This window comes from Theobroma cacao, chromosome 2 (genome assembly GCF_053813885.1).
Source record: "Theobroma cacao isolate CCN51 chromosome 2, ASM5381388v1, whole genome shotgun sequence".
Lineage (NCBI taxonomy): Eukaryota > Viridiplantae > Streptophyta > Magnoliopsida > Malvales > Malvaceae > Theobroma > Theobroma cacao.
Window position 1 is genome coordinate 44,502,321 of NC_142640.1, and position 23,954 is coordinate 44,526,274.

The 23,954-nt window shown below is 35.3% G+C and overlaps 3 protein-coding genes and 1 long non-coding RNA gene across 12 annotated transcripts; 3 read left to right on the forward strand and 1 right to left on the reverse strand.

The window, feature by feature from the left end:
- The first annotated feature begins 4,325 nt into the window (after positions 1 to 4,325).
- LOC18609748 (Heavy metal transport/detoxification superfamily protein) lies at positions 4,326 to 7,174 on the forward strand. Of its 6 annotated transcripts, XM_088803151.1 has the most exons (5): positions 4,326 to 4,571; positions 4,688 to 4,802; positions 4,884 to 4,932; positions 5,117 to 5,192; positions 5,805 to 7,174. In XM_088803151.1, the coding sequence occupies exons 3-5, from the start codon at positions 4,894 to 4,896 to the stop codon at positions 6,866 to 6,868; spliced, it is 1,179 nt and encodes a 392-aa protein (XP_088659277.1). In that variant the 5' UTR covers positions 4,326 to 4,571; positions 4,688 to 4,802; positions 4,884 to 4,893; the 3' UTR covers positions 6,869 to 7,174. The 6 variants fall into 6 exon arrangements, with proteins under 6 accessions (XP_088659277.1, XP_088659276.1, XP_007045086.1 ...); XM_088803150.1 differs by having other exon boundaries at positions 4,326 to 4,802; XM_007045024.3 differs by lacking the exon at positions 4,688 to 4,802 and having other exon boundaries at positions 4,326 to 4,576; positions 4,859 to 4,932.
- Positions 7,175 to 8,353: 1,179 nt separating this feature from the next.
- LOC18609749 (nucleotide binding protein) lies at positions 8,354 to 17,179 on the reverse strand. Of its 4 annotated transcripts, none has more exons than XR_001926299.2 (8): positions 16,534 to 16,940; positions 15,804 to 15,965; positions 14,816 to 15,002; positions 12,559 to 12,981; positions 10,918 to 11,325; positions 9,687 to 9,976; positions 9,060 to 9,119; positions 8,354 to 8,780 (listed from the first exon to the last, which is right to left on the reverse strand). XR_001926299.2 is itself a non-coding variant. In XM_007045028.3 (8 exons), exons 1-7 carry the CDS (start codon positions 16,923 to 16,925, stop codon positions 9,719 to 9,721), a joined length of 1,707 nt encoding a protein of 568 aa, XP_007045090.2. In that variant the 5' UTR covers positions 16,926 to 17,179; the 3' UTR covers positions 8,795 to 9,119; positions 9,687 to 9,718. The 4 variants fall into 4 exon arrangements, 3 of the variants coding, with proteins under 3 accessions (XP_017969976.1, XP_007045090.2, XP_007045092.2); XM_007045028.3 differs by lacking the exon at positions 8,354 to 8,780 and having other exon boundaries at positions 8,795 to 9,119; positions 10,918 to 11,057; positions 11,181 to 11,325; positions 16,534 to 17,179; XM_018114487.2 differs by lacking the exon at positions 9,060 to 9,119 and having other exon boundaries at positions 8,355 to 8,780.
- A 2,841-nt stretch (positions 17,180 to 20,020) lies between these two features.
- Positions 20,021 to 23,769, forward strand: LOC18609751 (multicopper oxidase LPR1-like). The gene is made up of 4 exons (XM_007045034.2): positions 20,021 to 20,344; positions 21,514 to 22,971; positions 23,246 to 23,336; positions 23,437 to 23,769. The coding sequence occupies exons 1-3, from the start codon at positions 20,126 to 20,128 to the stop codon at positions 23,297 to 23,299; spliced, it is 1,731 nt and encodes a 576-aa protein (XP_007045096.2). The 5' UTR covers positions 20,021 to 20,125; the 3' UTR covers positions 23,300 to 23,336; positions 23,437 to 23,769.
- On the forward strand, positions 20,351 to 21,184 carry LOC148764320 (uncharacterized). Its single transcript, XR_016024665.1, has 2 exons — positions 20,351 to 20,920; positions 21,003 to 21,184. It is a non-coding gene; the product is annotated as an uncharacterized LOC148764320 (long non-coding RNA).
- Positions 23,770 to 23,954: the final 185 nt, after the last annotated feature.

Genomic DNA, 23,954 nt, shown 5'->3' on the forward strand with positions numbered 1-23,954 from the left:
CGTTCACATGTAATGCAATTTAACTTTTAATTATGGTATCATAAAGCTAAATAATAAAGAATAAATATAAGATAATATAAAAAGAATAAATTAGAAAACATTAAATTATCTAAAAAGATATAATCTTTATTGCACTGGTTATACCAATTAAATAACTATTCACTTAGTATAATTTCGACTTAAAATTAAGGTGAAATAAAATGATATATTTAAGAGTAGATGTTAGAATTAGCTTTTGTTGTTAATTATTTTCTTAGTTTATGGATTATTTATTAAAAATGTATTATTTATCTATTCAATTTATTTATTTTATTATTTGGTAAGTATAAAAATAAAGAAGGAAAATGAAAATAAAATATTTTTTATATAATGGATAAATGTGAAAATTAAATATAATTATAATAGCATAAAGAACTTATTTTTCCATGCCTTTTTTTAAGCATAACAAGGATTTTGTAATAAACCAGGGTTACCCTTCATAACAGCTACTTACTATATATTCGTTTGTTTTACTGGTAATTCTTGTGCCTAATAAAATGGGCCTATAAGAAAAGGGTAAATGTGAGTCAAGTGATGAAGTGGAAGTGACAAGAGTCACAGCGCAAAGAGGGTGTCCCTAACGCAAGTCAGAATCCGAAGAAGATGAATTATGCAAGGTGGGTCCAAGGAAAACAGGATTAGATGGATGATCCGGCGCATGGGAATGGGAATGGGGATCCCAAAAACAGTGGATTTCCAACCATCCCCACACCATTTTATTTTCACTTACCCTCTTTTCGGGGAACTCAACCCTTGGGATAAAAGTTAAAACAACACCAATACAGATCACTAGACTTGATAAAGAAGCAAAGGGACCCCAGCCCAGGGCCAGGTAGGCAGGCAGGCAGTAGCAATATAATACTACTAGTACTTTTTATGTTTATATATAGAGAGAGAGATAGATAGGAATAAAATAAATAAAGGGGTTTGAAAGCTTTTTTGGTTTTGGGTCGAGACAGCGTGCCAGTGGAGATTGCAGGTATGGGGAGCGAGTAATGATGGACCTAACACACAGTCACACACACATAGCACAGACCAACACCGGCCCCCAGCGAGCCTCCTCTACGTTCTTTCTTACTTTATTTTTTTTTATATTTTTTGTGTGATTGCGTGCTGCTCTGCGGTTTTAGCCTTTGGGAAACAAAAAACAAAAGCTACATAAGACACGGGGAGGAGACCCAAAAAAGTCCACAAAACTCAAACCCACACAACTTGCTGCTGCTGAATACGTTGAATGCTTTGGTTGTGTAATCCAATACACGAAAAAGGTTAAAATAAGAGGAAGTATGATGGGGAATTGTGAACCATAAAAAGTTAAGAAGTCGACCCTTTTCTCCTTTGCCCTTTCATTTCTTTTTCCTTTGATTTGTTTTTAACGTTTCAATCCCGTTCCAGGCTCCACTATGCTAGAGTCCAAGCCCTCACATTTTTCTCTCCCTTCTAACTGCTCTGTTACTTTTTTTACTTTTTCCCATTTACAGCCCGTTTTCATTAAAAATATTAACTTTGCTAACACTAATGCACTACATTTAAAAGCTTTATTGCCCATGTGTATGATATAGATCCCACGATTTTAACACCACTTCGTTTAAGATCTATTTAGGAGTCGATAATTTCACGTTTAAATCTATTTAATCCATAAATAATGCATTTAACATATTTAATTAATTGAGTTATCAAGTCAATTCATATATTTTCAAAAAATATCTTATCTAAATACAACATAAAGGCAAAAAGAATCGTCAATAGTGCTCATCATTCAAAACCATGAAGATATTATCTATATACGAATTTGGTTCAATATTAACTACAAGAAAGTCCTCATCGATAAAGAGGTCTTGAGATATTAAGTTTAACTCGATTAATTAATTTGCAATGAAAACAATTTCAACAACTAATTCTTTCTTTTTTTTGGTCTCCGATTATAGGCTTTTGGGTACATACTAACTAAGACTTCCTAATCACACAATTATTCTAATTTTTTTTTGTACATATGACAAATTTTAAGAAGATATTTAAACCTTAAACCTCAACTCTTTTGAAAAGAGGTAACAATTGAATTTGGGTTCTTATTATGCATCACAATTTGTTCTGTGTTGTTGATACATTTCAAAGCTTGAATGTAATCATTGTATGAAAACATTAATTTATAATATGATGTAGTTATTGGAAAAAATTTGTCAAAGTTCCAGATTCATTAGGAGTAAAATTTAGATAAATTTTCTGGTTAACAATGATTAAATAAAAATTAAAATTGAAAATCAAAATTTATAGCTTACTAAAGGTCAATGATCAGATAAAAATAATTGAATCATTAATCAAGAATAGTATATATAAAAATTTGAAAAATAATCAAAGATGGCGAAATTTTGTGATTTTTTTATAAAAAATGCATATTTGTATAAATATTAAAATTTTGTATATTCCCTCTATTAACAAGGTCAATTGATTTATCAATTTGATTTTTTTATTTTAATTCTTGCTTAATCTTCTTTTTTATAAAAAAAATTCTAAACTTAATTAAAATCTTATCTTGTCCGACAATTCATTAAAAACACCCATTCTTAAGGATGAGAAAAAAGACTTCAAATCAAAAAATCAACCTATCTGAATTGATCGAATTCATTTTGATTTGGCTACAACAGTTAATAGTTATTTTAATATTTAAAGTTCGACTTTTTTATCTATTCAATTTGATTTGTTATGATAAATTTTCTCACTGAACCGGTAAAAAAACTGAACATGAACTAAAATATTTTTAATTAATACATATACTATATTTAGTAATCCTTATTAATTGTTTAAAATAACTTATATCTTTTCAAAAATAAAATTTCCCTTGGCTTTCTAATAGAATTGTTTTTAATCAATATATATTAGTTGTTTGCTTCAATTGTGTTTTAAGTTGCTTTGCTTTGTATTATTGTATTGAGATGTCATGTTAAAATGTATATTACTTTTTATTAATACAAATACAAGATTGGTTTTCAAAAGTCGATCAAACCGATTAAAGTAATTCGATTTTTTAAAATATTCAATTTAAATTTTAAAATTAACAAATTTAATTTTTTCAATTTAAAATTTTGAATATTGAATCAATCAAACCGCCCATTTATACACCCTTAACCAATCTTATCCAAGTGTTAAGGTATTCTTTGGAGACAATCACCTTTAATGCTCTAAATTTGGGAATGTAAGAAAATGACAAGTCTTTGAAACAAAACGAGTGGACCCCAAGTAATTAAGGAAACCTTAATAGTCCTTCTGTTTTGAGCAAAGCTTTAAAGGCTCTGCCCATATTCTAGCAAGCAAATGTTCTGTTTCTAACTGTGTATTTGTTCTTTTAACAATTTGTTGCAAAGGTCGATAGGGATACAATCTTACAAATCAAAGCGCCTCCTCTTCCTTCCATTTAAATCAATACCTTGTATGAAAAACAATATCTTTAGCACGAAATGTAAAACTTTTAAATTGGAATCAAGGGCCAAAAAAATTCATTAAACCATCAAATACAAGATTACTTAAGAGTTCTAGGAATATTCACCATCAAGGCATAGCTAGAGAATGAGGCAAATATATAAGCATCCCTTTTAACATGGTGGGAAGAAGAAGCAATTAAAGAAAGAAAGGCCTCAATATAATCAAGGATCACACCCATCTCTCAAAACGCCCTTGCCTAATCGCCAACATGGAGTCACTTAAATCAAGCATGAGGACTTGAGTCACTTTATTCTTCTGTTTAAAAGAATAGTGCCCCTGCCCCTTCTTCGTCTTTCACTTACAACCGAAATAAGTACTGCAAAGAGATTACAAAACACAAAGAAAGAAAAGGGAGAGATGCAGAAATTGTGCATTTATCATAGGAATCAATAGCTAACAGAGAATTTTGGATTAAGAAAATAGTCCAGGCTGTAGACACGTTGGGATAATATTATTATTAACCAAAGAAAGGGCAACCGACAAGCCATTCAATCGCCCAGCAGATATAGATGAAGGCCGTTGGTCCCGACAGGCAATTAACTCGTTGTGAGTTCTGAGTCCTAAGGCTCCGTTAAAAGTACTGGTAAATAGTTTGAAAATTTGAAACCAACTCAGGAAGAATTCACCCCCAACCCCAAAAACCAAAAAAAGAAAATTCATTAAAAAGGCAAAATTTTACTCTCATTTTCAGGAGAAAATAAAAAAGGTACATGTGACAAACAGGACAGGGATAGAAGTCGGCTTGTCAAGTCGTTGTTCTTCTTTTATTGTTTCTCCTCAGTATTTAACGTTAAATCACATCATTTCAGAATTCCAAGAGCAGTAGTACACAGCACTCTTCTCTCCCCCTTCCCCCGCACCTTTTCCTCTCTCCTCTCTCCTCTATCCTCTCTTTTCTCTGGCTCTCTCTCCCACATTTCACTCCCCCTGCTCACTATCCTCCCTTCTGACCTCCATCTCTTTCTCTCTTTTGATTGCTCCTTTCTTCCCCTTTTGTGCTGGTGAATTTTCTCCTGTTTGTCTTGGCATTATGGTGTAGGCTTGTAGCTGTGGTAGGGTTGGTTTACTTTCTTCTCTCTCCTTCTCTCTCTGTCTCTCTTTTAATAAAGAAGGAAAGCTTTCAAGCTTAAAAATCCCATGTGCTCTTGTTGTGGTCTCTTTTGAATAGAACCGAAGAAGAGAAGGAGGCAACAAGCCAGCAAAAGCAAAGAAAAGAAAGAATCTGTAGACGTTGTAGAACTAGAAACTCACATGCAGCCCTGTTTACTATCTCATTAGCTTATGTGCGTTATCTTTTGTTTTGTTTTTTTTTTTTTATCTATTCCTGTATTTCTCATAGAGAGCAAGTCTTTCATTCAAAACAGAGGTGAAGAAATGACTAAAGAGGAAGACTTTAAGCTACTCAAGATTCAGGTCTTTTCTCTTTTACCACATTCTTTTCTGTCCCTTTAAAGTCTTTTTATGATTTATTTTTTATGTATCTATATCCACAGCTTTGTGCAAAGGTGGATGCTGGTGGTCTTTTCTTCTAAAGAATCTTTCTTATTTTGTTTTTGTTGTTTGCTTTGTTTCCCTTTCTTTTCATTTTTATCCACAGACTTGTGTTCTCAAAGTGAACATACACTGTGATGGATGTAAGCAGAAAGTGAAGAAACTCCTTCAGAGAATTGAAGGTGCTCACTGTTGTTATCAGCTTTCTCCTATGATTCTTTTTTGTGACTGGTTGTGCACTCCTCTCCTACCTCGTTTCTCTCCCGTATAAACATGTTCTTCCTAGTATTTTTGCTAGATTGCTGAGAAAATTAGGAAAAGATGCCAAAATAATCACTAATGCTCTGCTAATAGTTCAAAACAATGATCTCAAGTGCACAGAATTCTGATCACTGAGAAGAGTAAAATATCAGGAAACTATCTCACCTTGCTCGATAGTTTGAAAGAAACGAGAACAATGATTTGTTTTTCTCGGAAGTTCCATCAGTGGATCTTCCGGCTGGTCTGTGTTTTGGGTAAGAGAAGGAAGAATGTAAATATTTGCGAGTTCTCAAATCAGTCTGGATGTAATGATTTGTTATCTGGACTGACCAATTCATCTTCATTTCAGGAATGATTACAGAAGATGAACATTCTTGAATTATAGATTACTAGGATATATTTTTGTCCTGTTCCAGATGTCTGGAACACATTACTAGGAAAATTTCCAACTCATTGGTCCTAATAGTTGGTGGCATGTGCATGTCTAATCCGTTTGCGTAATTTTCTGTTTGTTGTTTTCTTCTTTGTTCTAGGTGTTTACCAAGTAAGCATAGATGCAGAGCAGCAGAAAGTCACAGTCTCAGGAAGTGTAGATTCTGCAACATTGATCAAGAAACTGGTCAGAGCTGGTAAACATGCTGAGGTTTGGTCCCAGAAGTCCAACCAAAACCAAAAGCCAAAGAACAACTGCATCAAGGATGACAAGAACAACAAAGGCCCAAAGCAAGGCTTGATCAAAGGCCTTGAAGCCTTCAAGACCCAGCAGAAGTTTCCTAGTTTCGTTTCTGAGGAAGATGATGATTATATGGATGATTATGACGAAGAGAATGAAGAGGATGAGCTGCAATTTCTCAAACCAAGTCAACTGGGTCAGTTGGGTCAGCTGGGTTTGCTTAGGCAACAAGCTCTTGATGCAAATAATGCCAAGAACGGTATTGGAAACATTACTGCAACTTCCAACAACAATAATAAAATGAACTACAATCTTATTAATGTGAATGATGGAAAGAAAGGAAACCAGAATCAGAATATGGGAATGAAGGTAAATCCAGGTGTGCTAGATCAAAAAACCTTGGCTGCTTTGAAGATGAATAATGCTCAGTTGGGTGGTTTAAACATCAATGCAGCAGAGGGCAAGAGGGGACACGACATTAACCCCATTATGGGTCTTTCAGGTTTTCATGGAAATGGTGCTAATGTTGCTGATGCTGCTGCGTTAGGAGGCAATCCCAATGCAGTTGGAGGATTTCAAGTTCAATCCAACAATGGGTTGCAGGGATCTTCTGCAGCAATTTTTCAAAATGGTGGATATGTTACTGGTCAAAATCCATCATCTGTGCTCATGAACATGAATGGCTACAACTATCCATCATCAATGATGAACATGATGAACCTGCAGAACAGGCATGCCATGCAGCAACAACCCCAGATGATGTATCATAGATCCCCGGTAATTCCTCCTAGCACTGGGTATTACTATAATTATGGCCCTCCTCCATACTCATACCCTGAAGCCCCCAGTTATAATGCTGATCACTCTGCAGCAACCCATATGTTCAGTGATGACAACACAAGCAGCAGCTGTTCAATAATGTAATGAGAACAAAGAAAAAAAAAATGTAGAGAGAGAATGCATGGGGTTTGACATGGAAATTCTCTCTAAGTGGAGCTAGTAGGTTTTGACAGTATTCTACTGTTTGATGTGGAGGGTAGCAGAGATGCTGGAATGGGATGTTTGAGTGGATCTTATCTGTGTATTTGTGTAGTTGTTAAGTAGATGTTCTCTTTTTTTAATTCACTCCAGCTTCTGCCTGCCTTTTTTTTTTATTCTGTTTCTGGAATGACTATGTGAACCACAAAACTAGTAAATAAACAGAGGAGTCGCTTTATTTTATTCCTGGAATGACTATGGTCAAATTGGAGTCGCTTTATTTTATTCCAATACCAGACGAGGTGACATTGGTTACTGTATCTTCATGGAGCATAATGACACTATCTGCCAGAGAATAGGAACAGCTGGGTTGAGACTGGACAATATCGGTCACGTTTTGCGCTGAAAAGTGTGAATGTTAGGTAGATGTGCACGTGCCTCTCACGTGCATTCCTAGAGTGATGCTGTCTGTCACCTATAGCCACAGGACCACCCAATCCAACATCAGTACCCTACTCCAGCGATCCTGCCACTGCAATGCAAAGCTTTGCCATTGCAAGCAAAGATACCGGACAATAATTTATTGTTTAAAAGAGTTGGTTCATTGCTTTTGCAGCGGAGCTCATGTTATCTCATAACCTTTAAAAAATTGGTGCCCAGACGACAATTTGAGTTCCTTGGTTCAGTCGTATTGATTATTTCTCTTTCATTATTTGAGAAATTTCCACCCGAAGGAAGCGTCTACCCTATGGGATATACAACAAACAGAGTGGACTGCAACAGGAATTTCTGCAGTTCAACTCCGAGAAGGAATCCCAATCCTAAACCTATGATAGCCTTTGCAAGGGGGCATCTAGGATTCTAGATACTCCGAGAAGAATTAATATATAGATGAAGGTTCACTGATTCACCAAAAAGAACTAGGAATTGAAGTAAAGAAGAACTGAAAAAAGAAAACCAGGAGTAAAATGCAGAACAGAGTGGTTATTATTGTAAATAAACAAGTGACCCAGCATGTAATAAAAGAGGAGGCGCCTGCATTCGTAGAAGAGTAGACATCATAGGCGACATTAATGGATTCTGCTGGCGCCTCCTTTGCAGAACCCATCCACTATTGGATGATCCCCCTGCTGCTCCATTGATTGAGAAAACATATTACCCTCCTAGAAGACAACCAATCCTAATTCACAATGCTAACAGAGAACTAATACTGTCTGCTAATAGACATGGTTGAGGTCAACTATTTTTAATGAAATAGGAAAACTGGTTAAATAAGAAAACACGTCAAATTAACACACAAGTATAACGTTTGAGCTATTGTATTGTGCAAAATGTACGCAATAGCTTACGTCCCTGACATTTAGCAAAAGCTTAAATAGGAGGCAGGAATTTAGCATAATAATAATACTAATAATGATACTCCAACAATAAGCAGAAAATTTTGTACAAAAAATGTTACATTTTGATTCCCTCAGGACATAAATTTGGTAGAAAAAGTTATTACTTCTTTTCGGATTCGAAGCTTTCTCGCAATATGTACAAATAAATAAATCAATTTATGCAAAATACATCATCACTTTTAGAACATTATTATACTACAGATTAATAGCAAGAGAACTGTCATGAACAATAACCAAATTCCATGAGAGAACCAAAATCAAATAAAGATTTCAATTCTTTTCTTTCTAAATAAAAAGGTAGAATATCAACATCACCTCCGTATTCAAATGCTGCCTGCTTTATTTCGTTATAGAACTTTTCCCTCGTGTTGACCCAATCGTCCACTCTCCACAAACAGCTAATGCAGCTACAACCAACCTTTCTATCTAGGGATTGAGTGGCTTGAAATGTATTCAAACTAAAGCAAGAAAGTAAAAATAAATAAAGACATCACCAGATTTCACAATCACACCAAAGAAATAAACACAGTTTCTTCCCCCAATTAAATTGGCGATCAAAGGATGAAAGACAGTTGCCATAGGCATTTCTTTATGAAAAAGTAATGAAAGAAGAAAGAATTATTGTATTACACATTGCAATTGCTATTTCTCTCTGAAGGGTATGCTACATGATGAAACCGTGTGAGCAGAAATATATTGCACACATTTTTCACAAAACCCTCCATGAAGCTGCTTACCTGCATTCTTGGCTCTCATTTTTATTCTTTGGCACAAATTCTGAAAATGGAAATTGTGTCCTGAAAAACAGTTGTAAAACCATCATATGGTAACAACTGCAGTAGATGACATGCTCTGCTTTATACCAGAAAAATAAGTTGGTAACTCTTAGATTGAGGACAACAAGGTTAAACAGGTTGATGTAGACCTTAGCAGCGTGGATTATTCGATTTTCTCTTATTTCTAAACTGAAAAATGAAAGATTCCATGCTTTTTTTAATAACTACTTTAGAATTCCGAAAAATAATTTTAATTCAGAAATGTGTGCATAACCCAAAATAAGGGCCTCTTATTCAGTCCATGAAAAGAACGCCTTCTCACTTCTCTGTACTGCATATGCAAGCAAATCATATAATTTGTCTCTTTTCCTTCCTAATTTTCTCATGTTGTGTTTTAATTTTTGAAAGAAATTACTATTTTTATGTAATATGTGCAAAATGCAACTAACTCAACTTCTTCTAATACATGAGAACTGCATCAGTTACATGAAACATGAAGATTTTGCTTGTCATCATAGTTCATTCAAATTGAAATCTCAAGGTAAAAATCAAATGAATGTGCATTCCCTCAAACTTTAAAGATCTAACCTGCATCATACATGTCTGATCCAGTACTTATGTTATTGCCGCTCTACCCTCCAAACACGAATGCAGGCGTCCTCTCCTGAACTGACCACACTGCTGTCATCAGTAAAAACCAAACCATAAACTCCACCAGGATGAGCATTCTTTATAGTTATGTGGCTCGAAGGAGGCTTCCCAACTTCATATATGATCACACAAGTGTCTAGTGATCCTGTAGCCACCATAGTGCTATCAGGAGACCAAGCAAGGCAATTGATACGAGCTGTGTGGTACAACATGTTATTAAGCTTCACCTGCAAGACATAAATTGCAGAAAAAGATGGTTAATACATCCACTCAGTTGCTAGAAGCACTTTAAGATATCCTGTTCTTCAAAATATTCAGAACTTATTTGACTATTCTTGGTGACACTTTACTTCAATCTGTTTCTTGATTAACACTAAGCTGTAACAAAGAAAAAAAAAAAACTAAAAGAGTACTTATAGATGACGTGCATATGGAAGTTCATGATATCCTAATTACAAATTAAAAAAGTTTTCCAGTTCAAAAATAACATATTGCAGTTGCTATAAAATAAAATGCAAACTTTAGAAAGTGGCGAGCTTTTGCTCCACAGCCTTACATGGCAAGATGCTTCATGCCATGGAATTATAGCTAATAAAACAGGTTTCTACCTAGCAGTTGATGCCAAAAGCAAACATAAACAACCTGATAACTGAGGAATGATTAGACAAGCTCCACAACCGCCATTATGATTCCACAAACAGTCCTAAAAGAGTCCCAGCAGACCAGGATACTAGCCATGCAGGCTTTGAAGCATGACCCAATGTTACTGAGAAACATTAGGATAACCAAAAAAAAAACAGACGACTCTCCATGACTAATGTCCCTACAGGAATGAGACTGATGGATCTGCATCCCACAATAATCTACGACATTGCTTTTGGGAAACAGTTGTTGCTTGAAGCATCCACTCTTGTTAAGGAGTAAGTTATCTCTTAATCTCAAAAAAAAAAAAAAAAGAGGAGGATGTTATCTCTCATTTGAAATTGTATTCCCCAATTTACTTTTGATATTTAGGAAATGTCAGGCAATTAGAGTGCCCGGTAAGGAATAAACATAACAGTCGTTGCTGCAGCGTCTTTCATCTCAAAAATGGGATGAGTCAACTCACCATTCTTGATTTCATTAGTAACGGTAAGACATAATAAAAATATTTTAAAGTTCAAGCTACCTCTTTGGAGACACGATCCCAAACAACTGCTTCACGATTGAGATCGGCTGAAGCAAACATGGAAACATCTGGAGAATACCGTATCACGCTAATTGCACCTCTATGCTTCTCAAGGGTTGCTTTTTCTGTAAGAGAATCACCTGAAACAGAATATATATGCAATTTACCATCCTGCCCCCCCACAATAACCTCACTTCCATCAGGTGAAATAACAGAAGCTGTCACGGTAAATCCAAGGTTGATGTTTGATAGTACTTGCAGACCCTTAAGCAATACAACTCCTGAATCAGTTGAAACTAAAGCTAGATCAGGGGAATTGATGGCATAGCACAAGTCTTTCGGCTGACTGCCAACATCTATATGTTCTGCAACCCCACATTCTTCCTCGTGCAGAGGAACTCTCCATACCTGAAATTAACTAAGGCATTATCACCAAAAAAAAGAACTGGTTTTCAATCTTAAAGGATGCAGAGTATTCACAGTTGACATTAATCCGAGAAAGCACTTATCTAGATAGAGATGAAATTGATTGATAGAAAAAGATCACCCAAGTATGGAGATCCCAGAATAATTAATCTCTTTAGGGTCAGATTCGGTTTTAATTAGCTACACAATGAGATCTAATACCCAATTATTATAAGTTCCGTCACAAATTTTCATGGTCTATTTATAAAGTACCTATCTGGTGCTGACAAAGGCAAACTTCTTTCTCTTTTCTTTCAAGTTTCTACATTTTTCTTCCTTCCACTTAAGTTTTACTTGATTAATAAACATAAGTAGAAAATTCCACTATGCATCCAAACAAGCCTAAGTGGATAAACCAGGATCGAAACCCACCACTAGTGTTTTTTAACCATTTCTCATCTATCATGCACTCTGTTATCTTAAACTGGATAATCAGGTGAACATCATGAGCTGAATAGACTCATGAAATCCTAATGCTCTATCACATATCTTGATGAATGTTTAAGGTACTTGAACATCAAGATTATAACCATAGATACTAAGGAAAACAGAACCAATCATTAGGATCTAACAGAATCAACAATATTTCAGTAAAGTTTAAAGTTGTAGTTGATATTCAGCACAATCACAGAAAATGCTTCAAAAACATTGAAGTGCTAGCCCTAAATACTGCTTTCAAGAATCAACCCAAAAATTCATCCATTAACAAAATATCTGGATTGCCAGGTTAGGTTGCTAGAAAATTAGCTCTTTTTGCTGCAACAAGCTGTTCCAATAAAGCTTCTATACTGTTTGAGTTATACCACTCCAGGCACCCATTCAAAATGCAACCATCAATTCAAGTTAGGTGAAATATATTTAACCACACTTTGCATAACATCCAAAATATGAACTAAACTAAATTTGATATGATTCCATAGTACCACCTTTTTCCACAGAAAGATCTTATATAACAAAAATAGACGGCAACTAATGCAAATATGTTTATATTAAACAGGCAAATTAAAATTTTATACAGGGAAGTCCTTAATAACTGAATTTCTATTTGAAGAACAAAGTTTTTGTTTTGACATTTTCCTCTGTTTATTGGTGGATGAGATTAAAAAACAGGGATTATCAATGCATACTTTGTTTAACAAATAATAAAATGCAATATGTTTTGTGGTACAAGTTTACCTTGTTGTCATATCCAGATGTAATTATCTCTTCTTTAACAGCAGCCAAACATTTAATTTGAGAACTATCTTTCCTCTTTAATTTGCCACTGTATCCAACCCCTTGAATCCATTTAAGGATGGATCCATCAAAGCTGCTGGACAGAATCATCTTTGGGTTGCTTTTGAGTACAGTTAAGGTAGTTATGTTCTTCATATGTCCAGACAACAATAATGGGGGTTTATCAGGATCACTTGCAGAGAATAAGTTAATTGTGCCACCAAGGGAAACTGTAACAAGATGATCATTCTGCCACAGACATCCAACAAGCATGTGCTCCACTCCACCAGATCCAGGACATTCCAATGTTTTCTTCACTTTTCCAGAACCATCTTCAAATATCTCCCATATCTTTGCAGTCTTGTCAGCAGAAACAGTTAGTACCTGATTTCATCAATAAAATAATAGACAGATAAGTGAGAAACATAGAATTGCAATGAAGAGATTAGATGTTGTTAATGGAAGAAAGAGCTACAAAAATTTTTGTTTCATGTCAACATACTCATTGAGGTAAACATGACATTTGTGACGAAAACTCCAGTCAACTTTTGTTAATGATTGTGAAACTGTGGGTTAAACCTTGTAGATCTCTCATGCCTTTATAAAAAGGAACAGGTGAATGCAATACTCTAACCGATGACTTTGTTGGATAAACAATATACTTAGTAGAGGACCTAAACAGAGATGGATTTAAAGGAGACTGCTAAGTTTTGAGTTTACAAAAACTGAATTTCTTGAAGGTATTTTGACCTAGCAGTTCTGTAAAGAGAGAGAGAGAGAGAGAGAGAGAGAGAGAGAGCTCATGCTTAAACGACAATACGTGAATTTAAAGCAACATTAATATTAAGTGTTCTTCTCCGTTACTTGTCTGAAAATAATTATTAAGGAAAAGCAAGTGAGTCATGGATAGCTTAAGACATGGATAGAATTTGTTTACAAGTTTCATCAGACTGCTTTAATTGAGCTTGAAGATCAAATAGCATGCAGGGAATTGAATTCTGAGTTATAAATAAAGCCATCGAGGTCAAGCTGTATGCACATTTTAATCTTTCCCAGCAAATTGTTTCTCAGTTTCTCTCCTTTTAAACTTCCTCTTATTCTCTTGTCCAGACACCTCATTCTAAAGTGCAAATAATGGCCAATCATAGGTTACTTTTCCAATTTTCCTCTCTCTTATTTCAGGCTAAAGCAATCATGCAATGCTGGGTTTCTTTCCTCTTCTTTTCCCTGAAAATAAGTAACAAACAGTACACAAAAGTTGCAAAAGAGGAAGCTGAAACCTAGTGAACTGAAGTATACAAGAGACCTACAAATAGATATCAAGAGGAAAAACTTTCTGATTCCTAACATCATATTCATCCGGAAAGAAGAGAAAAGAGCTGCAAAACCTTTTTCTGACTTTACAACCGAAAATTAAGGTTCCATTCGGTTTATATTTTTGCTACTCTCTTTTTGCTATATGCTTTTTGAAAAATTGCTACAAAGCAAAAACAAAAGGTAAAAAACAATATTATAATTGATTTAAAATGGGCAAATAATTAAAATTTAACACCAATTATAACATAATTAGTTCATATAGAAGTAGATCATGCAGTTTTGTTATCCAAAAGAATTACATACATTTTGTTTATAATTCTTCAAATTTTTATTTGCTTTTATTTCCAAATGTATTTTTGCTTTCTAGTTTTCGAAAACAAAAAGTAAATAGCAAAAGTTCCTAGACAGAGCCTAAAGAAGCCTAGTCTTAATCTCAATCACGAAATGCTCTATTGTCTAGTTATCTTTATAATTCCTTTGAGCCTAAAAGCTCCTGAGTGCATAAGGTGGTACTATATCCTCCAAAAAATAAGGTTTTTCTTCCACTATCCCCAGCTTGTCAACATATCTAGCCTAAATTCAAAAACTAATCAAAATAGACATTTCAAAGGATTTCGGCATTCCCAACAAGACTGCATGTAAATATACGCAGAGATGGCAATGGCCTACACATGCACACACCCATGGATAATGAAACCAAATCAATTTGGTGACAAACAAATTCAAAAGCTATTAACACGAAATAGGGCTGCAAGAAAAATCAACAAAGGCGAGAGTGATGATCGGAAGCACAGTTGCATTTAGTACTGGTCTTTTAATGAAGCAATGCCTTTTTTTTTTTTTTTGATAGAGCAATGGACTTAATTAAAGCAACTAAATTAATATTGACCAAGGTGCTTACATGTTTACCATCAGCGCTCCAGCTAACAGCATAAATGCTGCCTGTATGACCATCTTCACAGGACAACTCTCCAATAGTTTCACCAGTCTTCGCATCATAAATTATACCCTTCTTATCTGAGCTTACACTAATTAGTTTGCTGCCATCTGGGGAAAATCTAATGCAGTTGACAAAATTTGAATGCTCCCTGCAGATTATAAAACAAATCCTTGAATAACCCTAAAACTAACAAACATCTTAACAATCAGAAGACTACTTTCAAAATGGAATTCATGCTTTCTTCAAAAGAGTTCATTCAATAGTGCATTCTTTTCAGTTTTCACACATCTTAAGAACCAGTAGAAGACTATTTCCAAAATGAAGCGACAAATAGTTGTAACAAGCATTATGCAATTATCAAATTATTGCAGGTATGGGAAACGTTCTTTGTTAGCATCATCAATTGACTTGCATTGTAGATTTACAAATTGAAAGTTTTAATTTCACATTTTTAATTTGCCATGGGCATAGAGATTGTGAGCACATAGTTACTTTTAAAAACTAACATTGAAAAAGAAATAAATAGAAAAACAGCCCATCTCTCCAGTATCTCTGCATGTGGAAATGAGAATCAGCTAATTGTGGATGAATTCCAAATGCCAACCGATAAAACTTAAAAAAGAGGTGAAAGTGCAGGACTTCTTTAATCTTAAATTTGCATTTTTTTTTGTTTTAAAATAAAAAAAACATTACTATTGCTTTTATATCCAAATGAACCTCTTGCTTTCTGCTTCTGACAACAAAAATTGAATAGCAAAAATGACAAGCACACCATGTTTAAGACTACGATTCAAGGTAACAACCTTTTCTAATACATTAATGCAAAGCAAGACCAATCCATGAATGGAATCTTTTCCTCACTAAATCAAAGGCTTTACTTGAGCAATTCACTTAATGTAGTGCCATGATAAATGGTAAAAGCATTCGACAATTCAACACTCTTGCCTACCTGTGAGATAGCTTGAACTTAAAGGGTGGACCTTCATAAAAATTCACCAAGAAATCCTCTCCACAGGTTGCAATCCGAAACGGCCTTGTCGGTTTGAAATGACAGCTCAGCACCCTCCTCGAGTGCCCATCAAAATCCCCCACAGTACTCCCCGAGTCCCACCTTCAACCATCACAAATCCTAATCAAAATCTGAGCGTTTTATATTCTTTTGATTCAAACTTAATTTTTATTCAAAAAAAAATAACATTCGCCCTTCCAATTTCAATCTGCAACTTTTGTTTTTACTGTTCCAAAATTATGTTTGTTTTTATCAAATTTAACACTAAATTACAGTTCAATATTAAATTTTATCACTCTATTTTAATTATATTATTAATTTTTATCACTACACTTTTTTTTATTTTGCTTAATTTTCGAATAAAAATAACGGCCAAAGAACATATTTAATAAAATTTCTCTTTCCCTTTCGCGTTTATCCTCGCGGAATCTTTTTACATGCAAAAATGAAAAGCAAAAATCAAAGTTTCTAATCAAAAGGAGCCTTAAATACGTGATTTCCATATATTTAGTCCACAAACTGTTCTCACCAGAGACAGTATATAAATGGTCTAAATTTCAAACTAATTATACTCCATGTCATTTCGAGTGTTCAGGCAGGCTGCTTTCTTACCAAAATTTTGTATATAAAAAAGCAGGCAGTAGAAACTATTGAAATAAAGAATACTGACATAAAAGCGCGGACAAAGGACTTTCCTTTGCCTTCGCCAGAGGCAACGATTCTCAACCCGTCGGGAGACCACTGGAGATCATCGATCCGACCCGAAAGGACCTTGAACTCATTTTTCAAAACGAAGTCGTTATGGGTCCCCCAGATTCGTACGGTGCCAGAGACGTCAGCTGAGGCGATCCACTCGCCGTTGGGGGAGTAACGAGCGACAGTGACAGGGTAGCCGTGGTCGCCATAAACGGCAACATCGAGAGGCTGGTCAAGGTATCGGATGAAGACGGACCTTCCATTGCAATAAAGGATTGAGTTGGATTTGGCATCGCCGGAGATTAGAATTCCACGGCCTCGTTCCGTGGAAGGGGTGCAGGCATAGGTTTCTACGAGATTCGCCATTTGTTATTTGCTTGTTTGAAGTTTTTGTGGCCAAAGGGAGCTTATTTTAGCAGGTTTTCAGTTTTTCAGTTGATGGGAAAAGTGCGGGAATTGAGGAGGGGACTTTTTGAACGAGTTGGTCGCTACTCGCTGGGTTGAGAAGGGCCATTCCTGTTCAGATCCGTTAGGGATCACCATGGCTCCATGCTTCATTCAGGCCTTACAAGAAAAGGTCCAACTCGGGCCATGCGTATTCATTTAGCACAAGCCCCAACAACTATTTTTTGCAAATTATTAATTAAATAATTACTGAAAATGTTGAACTATTATTAGTTATTAGACAATGATATCCCAAGTGAACAGTGTTTTAGTTCACAAAATCATACTGCTTCGCATATAAAGCTTACAGTCACCAAAACAATGTGCGTACTCTGCATCCACAGATTTGCGATGTATTTTAATTAATTACTAAATTTGTATAAAAATGTCGAAATATTTCTTAGTAAGTAGTAATCATTTTGTTTACAGCAGACATGTCGTATAATGCTCTACCCAACATGTCACTAACTCATCACTTTGTGCATAAGTGCTTGACACTTGAGACATCCACGAAGAAGCGCCTCATCCATTTTATTGTTTATGACCAAAGGCCCACTTTTTCACCTGAAAAGATTCCTTGTCATTCTTCTTGCTCTAGAGGGACAAAACCCCACAAGAACAAAATAAAAATATATAATATAATTGCACTCTAACAATGACAATGATGAGCGATGAAGTTAGGAGTTCGCAAATGCCCGAGCATACCTATTATTTAAGAACAACCGAGAGAGTGAGAAAAATTAATTAGTTTAAAGAGTAGGATTCCCAAGTAATTAATTACTATACGATGTCACCTCCGAAAATGTTTCGTTCATCTCAGAGGTTAAGTCTCGATCGAGCGGCACTTGCTCACCACCTTGTAAAGCGCGACATCAAGTTTGATTTTTTGCATCATTGTTAGTTCATATTGGAGAAGCCTGTGAAGATGCAGTTCCTCTTTCGGAAAAGAAACAGAGAGATCAACTACAATTTCCTTAAATTAAGTGGGTTTTTCTTTTCTTTGGAAATATCGTTAAATTAAATTGTAACAATAAGGTCATAGACTGGGTGGGGCAAACAGCAAGGTGATGAAGTCAAGTAGTGGGAAGACTTTGGTGGTGATGTAACACTTGATCCATCAAAAAGCTCTGGTTGTGGTTTGAAATTCTGTGAAAAAGAGACAAAAAACGTTTCACGCTTCAACTGGAACGTGAATCTATTAAAAAATTGACTTGGTCATTAATCTTACTAGAATGTGGTCCCCACCATGTTTGGATTGAACTGTTCTCTTTTAAATTTTAGTAAAATCGCTCGTGAACAAAAAATATTTTAATTTAACTTATTCATTGCCAGTGGTTTTATCCTTTACAAATTTTGATATAAATCTAAATATCTCAACTTGAAAACGTGGCTTTTCTTTTAGATGAGCACGTGGCAAAATAAGGAAGGTTTTTGAAGTTTCTTTTTAAATATGCAATAGATGGTCCCCTACGCTGCTCTGGACATCCTTTTTCATTTTCCTTTCTAACAATATGTATGCGGTCTCTCTTCATCCATGCTAGGCTCCCACGCACACAAAAATCTATGGTCTTCGGCCTAGCAGGTAACGCCCCCACTTTAAAAGAAAAATCTCACGCCAGTTGCAATGAGAAGAAACTACAAAAATATTCTTAACTTGGAATAAATTCGGTGGCCCTTGGCTTTGACTATTACAACCCCAACCATGTTTTCGCTGCAATTTCTAATGTTATATTTAACAATCTAATAATAATAGCATATGCTATTCTACCCTAATTAGCTTCAATTAGAATTTTATCACTACAATAAATAAATAAATATAATATTTAAGAAAATCACTAAATTATTTTAAAAATTTTAAATAAATCTATAACGTTTTATTATGTTCAATAAAATTTTTATATTTTTGTTTTGATTTTTTATAATTAACAGTTAATTAATTATTATTAAATATTATCATATTATATTAATATATTATATTATAATATATTATGATATATCAACATGTCATTTTTTTTTAAAGTAACATATCACGTTAACACTACATTATATAAAATAATAAATTATATTTTGATTATTAATAATTAATTAATTATTAATTATAAAAATTTATTTAATTTAAAATAAAAATATAAAAATTTTGTTAAAATAAAAATAATAATTTATTTAAAATTTTATAAATAATTAAAATTTATTTTAAGTATTATTACAAATAAATATTATTCATGTATTTGCGGGCGCAGCTATGTCTAACGGAAAAAATTTTGCTTTTCTTTTGTTTTTGAATTTACATTCAGAAACGAAAAGCGGGAAAGGGTCCCGCATGCATGCAGGCCCTGATTAAACATGTCTTTTACCATTTCGAAGAAATCGAAGCTAACCACTGAAAAGGCACTCCTTTGTCTCTGCCTATAATGATTGGCCCGAGATAATGAATTTATTATAAATATTTTCAAAACATTTGTCAATTATATGTGATTTATATATATATTCGAAAAAACAGCTTTGGTATTAAAATTGAAGAAGAATCTGTACAACCTATTTGAAGTAGGAACAAAGAAAACTTCAAACTTAATGCAAAATCAGACGAAGTCAGTAGCTTCATCAATCCCAGACATAACCTGCCCTAGAAAACTATATTTTACTACTTACAGTCTTGAGCTAAATAATTAGGGTGATTTTTTTGTTGATTATTTCTCATTCTATTTACAAGTTGACTATTTCTCTTCTATTTTTTTTTTGTTGTCTGCGTGGCCTTAATGGGTATGCTTTTTATTTTATTCATAATTATGACTTGAATAGGGAATATGTTCCAATTATTAAATTAAATATTCGGGTGTTTCTAATATAGAATCAAGATCTTACTTTCAATTTTCTAATTTTTCATAATTGATATGCAAAATATCTATTTTTAAGGATACCAGCTCTGTATCGCTAATTTCTATTTTGTGGAATTTAAGTATGGTATTGTAAGTCTGGAAAGCAGTGAACCACGACCCTATATAATGATGTTAAGCCACAAATAAACCTCCAATTAACTCAATTCTTTTCAAACCTTATCTCTCTCTCTGTCTGTCACGCTTTCACGCTGTCTTCTCCCTGTTTGCTCATTATGCAATGAAGAGATGTTCTCCATGGGGAGGATGATGCTGTTTTTTCTCATATGTTTAGCTCTCTTGGGAGAGCTCAGCACTTCATGGGCGGAAGATAGGCTTGTGAATCCATTACAGTTGGAAATGTTTGTGGATGAGCTTCCAGATATGCCTAAAATCCAAGGTTTCGATGTAGTGAATGGTTCTCCCAAATCTAAGTCACTGACGATTGGCATGTTCAGGAAGAAATGGGTAAGTATTTCTTTCTTGTCATTCTTCAATTCCTTTCTTAATTTTCCTGTTCAAATCTTCCCGTTTCTCTGCCTTGTTGATTTAAGTATTAAGTATAACAGTCCCCTTGGTGTCCTTCAAAGTCAAACAAGGACGCCCAAGTTTGAGGGCAGTGGGTGCCCTGTAGCTCAACTCTGCAACTTCGATACCAGATCAAGTTAATTGCATCTTTTCAAATTATGCATGTAAATTTTTACAAACAATTTAGGTTAAACCCGCAGTATTCATAATTTTTAAACAATGTTTTAGTATTTTAGTTTCTGGAAAGAATATTATTACAAGGCAAAACAGAGAAAGGGAATAGAGGAATCGAGTCTCTCATGCTACAGCAACAACAGGAAAAGGAAAAAGAGGAAGTCTCTTCCTCTGTCTCCTTACCTACCCGCTCTCCAAAACTATTGCGAATTCATATTTTGACACAAGTATTAACCACCAATTATAGTTGAGATAAAAAGGGGGACTGTGATGACTGCTTCCTACTATCCGCGACCCCATGGCCAGTTGCAAAAGATGCTTTCCCACCTTGAAAAGTAAAAGGTAGACAGTGAACAGAGTGATGCTTCGAATTTTATCTTTTCTACACAACTATCTTTTTTTGACAATTTCCTCATCTTTGTAGCTTGCCAAAGAAAACCAATGCTCAACTCAGGTGTAGTGCTGATAGGTTGCCCAATATGTTATGACAAGCTTTTGGTTTTGGGGGTTGGGCGGATGGGCGCTATTTCCATTTTAACAAGTTATGAGCTGTATTCGTACCATACATGGTTCAATTAATTAATTAGTTTTAAATTTTAATGGTTAGTCCCATTCAGTTTGCCAGCTCTTTCTTCGTTTCTTTTCAGTTTGGGTTCAATTACACATTGTTTACCACTAGCTTCTTTCAACAAAGTCATCAAAGGAAGTTGGTAAACTCGAGGAGGAGATGTTTATTTTTTCTGCAAATTGTCTCTGTTGAAGTATTTAATTCTTCTTTAACTAAGAACAATATTGTATTCAAAGAGAATTGTCGTACACGAATGAGGAATTACTCTTTCTGTCTTTTATATGTTTTTCTGAGAAACCAAATTTTTTATTGTGATTGTGAAACATCATAACCGAACTCATCTTGTTTGTTGCCTTCCGCTTTGCAGAAATTCCACAGGGACCTCCCTCCGACGCCAGTGTTCGCCTACGGTGCCTCCAGGCTCACTGCAACAGTACCTGGTCCAACCATCGAGGCCCTCCACGGCATTGACACTTATGTCGAGTGGCAAAATCACCTCCCTTCAAAGCACATACTGCCATGGGATCCGACAATCCCAACCGCCCTCCCTGCCACCAAGAAGCGAGTTCCTACTGTAGTGCACCTCCATGGTGGCATCCATGAACCCGCCAGTGATGGAAACTCAAACTCGTGGTTCACCGCTGGATTTAAAGAAAAGGGGCCCACGTGGGCTAACGCAACATATCACTACAACAATAACCAACAGCCTGGAAATTTATGGTACCATGATCATGCCATGGGATTGACCAGAGTCAACCTGTTGGCAGGCCTGATTGGGGCCTATGTTCTTCGCCATCCTGACGTCGAGGGCCCACTTAAACTTCCGCATGGTGACGAATTTGATCGACCTTTGCTCGTGTTTGATCGTAGCTTTCGCACAAATGGTTCCATATACATGAATTCCACAGGAAATAATCCCACTATACATCCACAATGGCAGCCCGAATATTTTGGCGATACAATCATAGTAAATGGCAAGGCATGGCCGAAGATGATGGTACGACGTCGTAAATACAGATTTCGTATAATCAATGCCAGCAATGCTAGATTCTTCAGATTCTTCTTCACGAATGGCTTGGAATTCATTCACGTGGCAGCTGACTCAACTTATCTTGGGGAACCTGTAGTGACCAATGAAACTCTGCTGGCACCATCAGAGATTGCTGACGTGGTCGTTGACTTTTCAAAGTCAGAGACTGATGATGCTATTCTGGCTAATGACGCACCGTACCCTTACCCGTCGGGTGACCCAGTGAATGAATCAAATGGCAAAGTCATGAAATTTATCATCAAGAAAAATCAAGAGGTTGACACGTGGCGAGTACCTAATAAATTGATAAAATATCCTTCCCCGGATTTATCTAGTGTAAGGGAAACGCGATACATAGCAATGTATGAGTACACCAGTGATACAGATGAGCCGACGCATCTTTACATCAACGGAAAACCGTATGAAGCGCCGGCGACGGAGACCCCTAAAGCGGGGACCAGTGAGATTTGGAATGTGATTAATCTGACGGAGGATAATCATCCGTTGCACATTCATTTGGGACTATTTACAGTGTTGGATCAGACGGAGCTGGTGAATAAAGAGGAGTTCAAGGGATGCATGTCCAAAGAGAACGACGCGATCAAGTGCCATATAAGCAAGTATGCGCGAGGCAAGAAGGTAGAGGTACCAGCACATGAGAAGGGGTGGAAGAATGTTTATAAGATGACACCAGGATTTGTGACAAAAATACTGGTTAGGTTTTCTTATATTCATTCCAACTCTTCATATTCATTTGATCCAACGGCAAACCCTGGTTACGTCTATCATTGCCATGTAAGTATATCACCTTTTCCCTTTATTTTATTCGTTTTCAAACATGGTATTGATATAATTAAATAATAAACTTAAAATTGATTGCGCAGTTCAATGAAAAACCTTTGGTAGTCAGGTAGGTACCTACCTGCATATTTCTCTGTCAGGATTAGCCAATGAAGAATTACTCAGATCTGTCCTTTTGCCATATATTCACGAGTTGCTCTATAAAATCCAAATTGCAAAAAAAATTTTATCGAAGTTTCTTGACAGAATTTATTCTCGGCACATGCAGATCTTGGATCATGAAGATAATGTGATGATGAGGCCCATTAAGCTGATCAAATGAGAAAGGCTACAGAAAGATCATTCCAGGGGAAACCTAAGTACGGTGATTATGCCAAAAGCTGATACAATTTTTTGTCCTTTTTCCATTGAAAATTTCAGTTTCTTTCTTCTCTTATTTTCATTTTAACACGGATGCAGGAACTCTATTTACAAGCAACATCTGAAGGACTCTGGCAATTCTAAAGTTGTCAATATTCCTGAACTTGAGTTCTTCAATAATTAGTGCTACAAATGGAAGAAATTTTATCAACATATAGACAACATAGAAGCTGATGTTAAAGTGTACAATTGTGGGGGATTTTGGTTAAAAATAAAAGGCAGCAATAGCTTTATGATTTAGCTAGAAATGTTATTTTGGTCAATGATGACCTAGAAATGTTGTAAAAGTGTGGTTTATGCTCTTTATTGTATGCTAAATACTCTAAGTTCTTTCCGAGGTTATCAATTTCATTAAAATAGGATTTAAAATAAGTCCGAATGAAACATTTTATTATAGCCGACCACATTCTATTACGTACAGCACTGATCTCCGACCATTGTTGAGTCTTTTTCTCTCAATTCACGGCTGGCTTTAGACTCAAATCACTCAGGTTAAAAACTCGACTCATGTACGTTTCCAAAGAGTCTAAATTAACATTTTTTTTCAAGCTCAATTG